We start from the raw sequence: 7,500 nt of genomic DNA on the forward strand, positions 1-7,500 counted from the left end.
CCTCCCCCCGCCAGAGCCAGGGGGGGCCACGGAGAGGGGGTCAGGGGGCAACACTCCCTCTCTCTTCCCAAATATTTATGTGAATGTAATAAAAAGAAAAAGATTTGCTCGTTTGTTTACATCCTCGTGACAGACACAGACAGACAGACAGACAGACGGACAGACAAACAGACAGACAGGCAGATGGACATACAGACACCTCTAGACCATAAAAACACCAATAAATAACATAAATAAGTAAATAAAAGCAAAATTATTAACACTTACCATTCCTGTCAGTCACTCAGCCTTGAGGAACGCCGGGAGGGAGACACACTCATTTATAAACACTATTTTCTTCTGTTTCTCTTATTTACAGCTGCTTTCCGCCTCTCCACAGGTGCCATAGGGTTTCTATTATCTTCCTCTATCCTTAATTAATGCATTTGGTCGTGTTTAGTGGAGTTATGAAGCAATTTATCGATGTATTTATGTTTGACAGCTGACAAATGGCGGGCGGTGAGCTGTCCAATCTTGATCTTGTTTTTCCGGTGTGATGATTTTGATTGTTTATTTCGTTGTTTTTGTTCTTTTTTGTGTTGTTTTTAGGTGTTTAAAATTATGTTTTGTATTGTTTAATGTGTTTTGTAAAGCAGGTTTGCGGTGTCATTATTATTATTATTATTATTATTATATTTTTGCCAGTCGACAAATGACGGGCGGCGAGAGGTTCAATCTTGAATCTTGATCTTGTTTTACCGGTGTGATGATTTTTGATTACTTATTTCGTTGTTTTTTTCTCCTCTGTGTTGTTTTTGGGTGTTTAAAATTAGGCTTTGTATTTATTTATGTGTTGTTGTGAGTTAGGTTTGCAGTGTCGTTGTTATTATTGTTATTTATTTATTTATTTATTTTGACAACGGACAAATGGCGGGCGGCGAGCGATCCAATCTTTGATCTTGATCTTAGTATTCCGGTGTGATGATTTTGATTGTTTATTTCGTTGATTTTGTTCTCTTTTGTGTTGGTTTTTGGTGTCTAAATTTTGGTTTTGCATTTATTTATAGTTTTTTTTTATGAGGTGAGTTTGTGATGTCATTATTTTGCTTATTTATTTATTTTCTTATGTCGATATTTTGTCATTCCTCTCACCCCCAATCTCTCTCTCGCTGTTTTACTATTACTACCACCACTAGTACAACCAGCACTCCTCCTTCTCCTCCTACTACTACCACTACTATTACTACTACTACCACAAGAATAACAAAAACACACACAACCATATATATATAAAATTTTATTCAAAGTTACTCATATGAGAAAATATTACAAAAAAAACAAAGGAAATTAAAGATAGAGATAGAGATAGTGAGAGAGAAACAATACATTCCCTATATATGCAATGGAAGAATAGACTTTTACAATGTGTATTGTTTAATATTTACAAAAGGAGAGAGAGAGAGAGAGAGAGAGAGAGAGAGAGAGAGAGAGTAGTAGTAGTAGTAGTAGTAGTAGTAGTAGTAGTAGTAGTAGTAGTAGTAGTAGTAGTAGTAGTAGTAGTAGTAGTAGTAGGAAATTTCAAACTATCATTATACTATTACAAGATCCAGGGGCTATAGTTAAGTGTGCGTGCGTGCGTGGGTGGGTGAGAGAGAGAGAGAGAGAGAGAGAGAGAGAGAGAGAGAGAGAGAGAGAGAGAGAGAGAGAGAGAGAGAGAGAGAGAGAGATGAAAAATGAGAACGCACACACACACACACACACACACACATACAGACAAACATCAACTGAGGAACCAAAAATATTGAGAAGCGGAAGAATAAATACATAGAAAACAAACAAACGAACAAACAAACATTTTTTTATTGGATTATTGAACACGAAATTAATTGAAAAACGAAAAAAAATAAGAAAAAAAACGAAAATTAAAGAAACGACCATTTTTATTTTTCTCTTCATGAACTAAAAGAAAAGAAAAAGAAAAAAAAAAAAAATTATCTTATTCCTATATTCTAATTATTTCATGTACACACACACACACACACACACACACACACACACACACACACACACACACACACATGTACGTATTTCAAATCTATGTACGTAAAAAATTTGTGTGTGCGTTTACATGAGTTAAATTCACACACACACACACACACACACAATTATGATTTATCTACATGCTTATAGAAAAGGAGGAGGAGGAGGAGGAGGAGGAGGAGGAGGAGGAGGACTTGAGGGGGAGGAGGAGGACTAAGGCACATCTTGGCACAAACATAATAATAAGAGGAGGAAGAGGAAGAAAAAAAGGAGGAAGAAGAGGAAGAAGAGGAGGAGGAGGAGGAGGAGGAGGAGGAGGAGGAGGAGGAGGAGGAGGAGGAAGATTACATAGTTTCACAACCTCCTTCTTTCTCTAACTTGAAAGAAAGAGAGAAAAGAAAGAAAAAAGAAAATATTAAAGATAGACACATACTTTCACACTATCCTCTCTCTCTTCATCTCTTCTTTTCGTTTAGCTTCTGTTTCTCCGTCTGTTGAAGAAAAACCGGTTGCGCACCTTGTTCTTCTTTTGCGGCGCCTCCTCCACCTCCTCCACTACCTCCACCGGTTCGAAGCCAGTCGGGGCGGGCTCCTCCAGCTCCTCCACCAGCGCATCCTCCAAGCCCAAGCCCGCATCTTCCTCTATGGGCGCAGCAAACTCGTCAGCTGAAAGAGAGAGAGAGAATTAGTGTGTGTGTGTGTGTGTGTGTGTGTGTGTGTGTGTGTGTGTGTGTGTGTGTGTGTGTAGTGTGTAGTGGTGGTGGTTTAGGTGGTGGTGGTAATAGTAGTGTAGTAATTGTTGTGGTTGTTGTTGTTGTTGTAGTAGTAGTCATTGCAGTCGTCGTTGTAGTCGTAACAGCAGTCGCAGATGCAGTAGTAGTAGCTGTAGTAGTAGTAGTAGTAGTAGTAGTAGTAGTAGCAGCAACTGTCTCGAGGTCACAGTAGCAGTAGTAGTAGTCGTAGTAGTAGCAGCAACTCTTTCGAGGTCGTAGTAGTGGTAGTAGTCGTAGTAGTAGCAGCAGTAGTAGTCGTAGTTTTAGTAGTAGCAGCAACTGTCTCGAGATCGCAGTAGCAGAAGTCGTAGTAGTAGCAGCAGTAGTAGTCGTAGTAGCACCCACAGTCACAGGTCGTCAGGTCACAAGGTTAGGCAGGTTTGGTGATGTGTGTACCTGGGGCGGCCTCCTCCTGTGGCTGCTCCTCCTGCTGGTCCTTCCCTGGGCGGCGCCGTCTGTTGAAGAAGGATGAGATTCCTCCTGTACGCCTCGCTGGGGCTGAGGTGGCCCGGGACTGCTGCTGGGGCTTCTTAGGGGCTGGTTTCTCCTGTTGTTTATTCTGACGGCCTCTGAAACGCCCTAGGAAGCCACCACGACGCCCTCCACCTCCTCCTCTACGTGGTGTCTCCTCCACCTCCTCCTCCACTGGTGTCTCCTCAACCTCAACTAGTGCCTCCTCCAATGGTGTTTCTTCAGGCTGTATTTCCTCGACCACTTCTTCGACTACTTCAGGTTCTGGAGCTTCTGTCCGCCCTCTGTTCCCGCCACGCCCTCGGAGTCTCGAAAGACCGCCGCGGTTACGGTTGAACAGCCCAGCGCGGCGGTCAGCAGGGGACTGAGCCCTTCCTGCAGTCGGTGTAGGCTGTTCTGGGGCTGTTTCCGTAGGTTGCGCTGGGCTAGACTCCGATGCTGGCTTAGAACCGCGGACCCCAAATCTGTGTCTGTTGAAAGGCCGTCTGCCGCGAGAGGGGGCTGCAGTGGTCTGTCTGTCAGGGGTAGGGGCTGGGGCTGTGGGTTCGGCAGGAGTAGGGCTGGGGTCCAATTCAAATTCATCAATAACTGCTGGGGTGTCTATGATTTCTAAAGTTGGGGGTTCTGCAGGGGTTTCCACTGGTGGCTCTTCTGTTTCCTCATTGCCACGCCCTCTCAGTCTATTTCTACGGTTGAAAAGCCCTCCAATGCGTGGCCTGGTGCGCCTTGACGTGGTGGGGGATGGCTGGGGGGCTGAGGGGGCTGATGGTGATGGCTGAGGTGGTGATGGTGAAAATGGTGAAGGACTTGTAGTTTCTTCAGTTTCCTCTTTCGTGGTGCCGCGTCCTCGGGGGCTAAATGACCCACGACGGGGCTTATTGAACCTTGAGAAACCACTGGGGCTGCGGGACGAAGTTGATGAGGCTGGGGCTGGGTCTGTTGGGGCGGGGTCAGAGGTCACGGAGTCATCAGTAGTCGTTCTTTCCTTGTTTCTAAATCTTGAGGCAGCTGCGAAACGGTTCCTTCCACTGAATCTGCTGGGTCGTGGTGTGGCGGCGGCGGTGGTGGTGGTGGTGGTGGTGGGTGGTTCAGTCTTAGCGAACCGGGACAGGCCTGAAGTTCGTTGTCTTGGTGAACCACGAGGCCGGAACCCAAACCTGTTACGACCTGGTTCAGCAGTGGTGGTAGTAGTTGTAGTAGTAGGTGGCGGTGTGGTGGTGGTCGTAGTAGTGGTAGTCGTGGTAGTAGTAGTGGTAGTAGTAGTAGTAGTAGGTTCTTCAGTGGTTGGTTCTGGTTCTGGTTCTGCTTGTGGTTCTGGAGTAGTTGGTGGTTCTGTAGCCTCATCATAGTAGTCGTAGTAGTCGACCACTGGGATTTCTGTGTCATAGTCGTAGCTGGGGATAGTCGTAGTGGTTGTGGGTAGCTCCTCGGCGTCCATTGCTGCTGTGAGGGCATACAGCGTCACAGCAGACACAGCAGAGGGGGTCATAGTAGTAGTAACAGGATCAGATTCCGTCACAGCCGCATCCGTCTCTAGAACCCTCGCGTCCCTTGAAAATTCAGGTCCTTCATGGTCACCAGTCACACCAGGGAGGAGAGGGACGTCGTGGTGATCGTCTAGGCCCACACGCACAGCTTCCTCAAATAGTGGCTCTCTCTCCCTCTCTCTTGGTGCCTCAGTCGTGGTGATCCGTGGAGGAAAACGTGTGCTAGATGGCAATTTGTCCTCCTCCACTCCTATTGGTTCCCTGGACGTCCCGCGGATGGTGTTGCGTGCCCTACTGCGGCTGGAGGAGGCTCTGGACGAGGTTCTGGATGGGGTTCTGGACGACTGGAAGGACCTAGCACGTGGGTCGTCAATTATGTTCTCCTCTGGCAAGGCATTAAGTCGACTGCGTTCCCTGTTTCGACTTCTGCTAGAGCTCCTTGGGCGAACTGTTGTTGTATTTCTTCTTCCTCCTGCTGGAACCTGCTACTTCCCCTTGATCTGGTCCTCTCACGTGATCTGCCAAAGCCTCTATGCACGGTCGTAGTCGGTGGTAGGGTCGTAGTAGTGGTAGGAGCAGGAGTAGTAGTAGTAGTAGTAGTAGTGGTTGTAGTGGTGGTTTCTGGCACTGGTTCAGTTTGAGTGTCTAGGTCAGCGATGAGATCAGCTTGGAAGTCAGCTTGGAGGTCAGTTTGGGGGTCAGCGGTCAGTTCAGCTAGGGGTTCAGCAGCGGTCAGATCAGCTTCGGGGTCAGCAGTGAGGTCAGCAAGGGGGTCAGCAGCAGGGGCAGGGTCGACATCAACAGCCTGGTAGTCCTCATAAGCAGGGTACTCATCGTCATAGTAGTAAATGTACTCATACTCATACAATTGCCCATTCACTTCTTTAATCTCGATCTTGCTACGAGTTCGCATCTCAGTTTCTGCAGGGAATAGCTCCTTCTCCTCCCCTTCCTTTAGACTCTTCCCCTTGTCCCCTGCCGGCCCTGCGTCCCCTGCCTTGCTATACAGGTCATTTACCACCGGGGGAGCGCCTCCTGCCTTGTCCTCAGCAGGGGTGTGTGTGTCTACAGGGTGTTCCGCTGGGGAAAGTGTGAGGACCTCTGGCATTTCAGTGGTTGGTGGGAGGGAGTGTTCTTGGTTGTCTTGGTGAGATTTGGTGAACGCCTCCAGTAGTGATAGGTCTTCCAAGTGGGTGAGGCCTTCAAAGGGGTTGGCCTCCTCTTGGTGACTCGGGTCCTGGTGAGTCAGCGTGTCTTCTTGGTGAGTCATGGTGTCTTCCTGGTGAGTTTGATCGTGGGGCATCTCCTGGTGACTCATCTCTTCTTGGTGACTTATTTCTTCCTTGTTACTCATTTCGTCTTGGTGTGTCACTTCATCCTGATGACTCATTTCGTCTTGGTGAGTCACTTCATCCTGGTGAGTCATTTCGTCTTGGTGAGTCACTTCATCCTGGTGAGTCATTTCGTCTTGGTGAGTCATTTCGTCTTGGTGAGTCATTTCATCCTGGTGAATCATTTCGTCTTGGTGAGTCATTTCATCCTGGTGAGTCATTTCGTCTTGGTGAGTCATTTCATCCTGGTGAGTCATTTCGTCTTGGTGAGTCATTTCATCCTGGTGAGTCATTTCGTCTTGGTGAGTCATTTCATCCTGGTGAGTCATTTCATCCTGGTGAGTCATTTCGTCTTGGTGAATCATTTCATCCTGGTGAATCATTTCATCCTGGTGAATCATTTCATCCTGGTGAATCATTTCATCCTGGTGACTCATTTCATCCTGGTGAATCATCTCTTCTGGGTGAATCATCTCTTCCTTGTGAGTCATTTCTTCGTGAGTCATTTCATCTTGGTGAGTCATCTCATCCTGGTGTGTCATATCTTTCTGATTCATTTCATCTTGGTGACTCATTTCCTTGTGACTCATTTCATCTTGGTGAGTCATTTCATCATGGTGACTCATTTCATCATGGTGACTCATTTCATCTTGGTGACTCATCTCATCTTGGTGAATCAGTTCCTCCTGGTGACTCATTTCCTCCTGGTGACTCATTTCATCCTGGTGAGTCATTTCATCCTGGTGAGTCATTTCATCCTGGTGAATCATTTCCTTATGACCCATCTCATCTTGGTGACCCATTTCCTCCTGGTGAGTCATATCTTCTAAGTGAGTCATGTCATCAAGGTGGATCATTTCATCTTGGCGAGTCAGGTCATGATGAGTCATTTCCTCTTCGTGAGTCAGTTCATGGTGAGCCAAGTCTTCGAAGTGAGCCATGTCCTCTTGGTGAGTCAGATCATGGTGACTCATCTCTTCCAAGTGAGTCATATCATCAAGGTGAGTCAAATCCTCACCATGAGTCATATCTTCCTGGTGAGTCACTTCCTCTAGACCAAAACCTTCTTCTTGAGTCAGTTCACGTGCTAGTCCCTCCTGGTGAACCAAATCATGAATCAGGTCACCATCCTTCACCATCTCCTGAGTCAGTAGTGGAAGGTCATGACTCTCTGGCTCAAGGTCGTGAGTCAACAATTCGTGAGTCATTTCTGGGTTCAGTGAGTCAGTCTCAGGAAGGATATCAAAATAGTCAAGAGATCCTAGAGCCACTTCAGTATCCTGCACTGGGACGCCCTCGGGAGCCTGGGCATCCTGTGGTATGTCTTCAGGTCCTACAACATCCTCATAGACAATAGACTCCTCGTGTAGGACTCCATCCAGGGGCACATCCTCGTGGAATCCTTCAGTATCCTTCAAG

General features: G+C 46.8%; 1 protein-coding gene and 1 long non-coding RNA gene across 2 annotated transcripts in view; both read right to left on the minus strand.

The window, feature by feature from the left end:
* LOC123509200 overlaps positions 1 to 513 on the minus strand; it is a 22,452-nt gene extending 21,939 nt beyond the window's left edge. Inside the window, exon 1 of the long non-coding RNA XR_006676157.1 lies at positions 268 to 513. This is a non-coding gene — a long non-coding RNA (uncharacterized LOC123509200). The remainder of the gene's footprint in view (positions 1 to 267) is intronic.
* A 1,930-nt stretch (positions 514 to 2,443) lies between these two features.
* The window catches only part of LOC123509193 (mediator of DNA damage checkpoint protein 1-like), a gene marked incomplete at its 5' end in the record, with an annotated part of 11,276 nt that continues 6,219 nt past the window's right edge, over positions 2,444 to 7,500 (minus strand). The window contains 3 exon segments of the mRNA XM_045263394.1: positions 2,444 to 2,685; positions 3,189 to 5,169; positions 5,172 to 7,500. The exon segment at positions 5,172 to 7,500 is cut by the window's right edge and continues 162 nt beyond it. Coding sequence (XP_045119329.1) covers positions 2,492 to 2,685; positions 3,189 to 5,169; positions 5,172 to 7,500 — 4,504 coding nt within the window.

Source organism: Portunus trituberculatus, chromosome 26, assembly GCF_017591435.1.
Source record: "Portunus trituberculatus isolate SZX2019 chromosome 26, ASM1759143v1, whole genome shotgun sequence".
In the NCBI taxonomy this organism is placed as follows: domain Eukaryota; kingdom Metazoa; phylum Arthropoda; class Malacostraca; order Decapoda; family Portunidae; genus Portunus; species Portunus trituberculatus.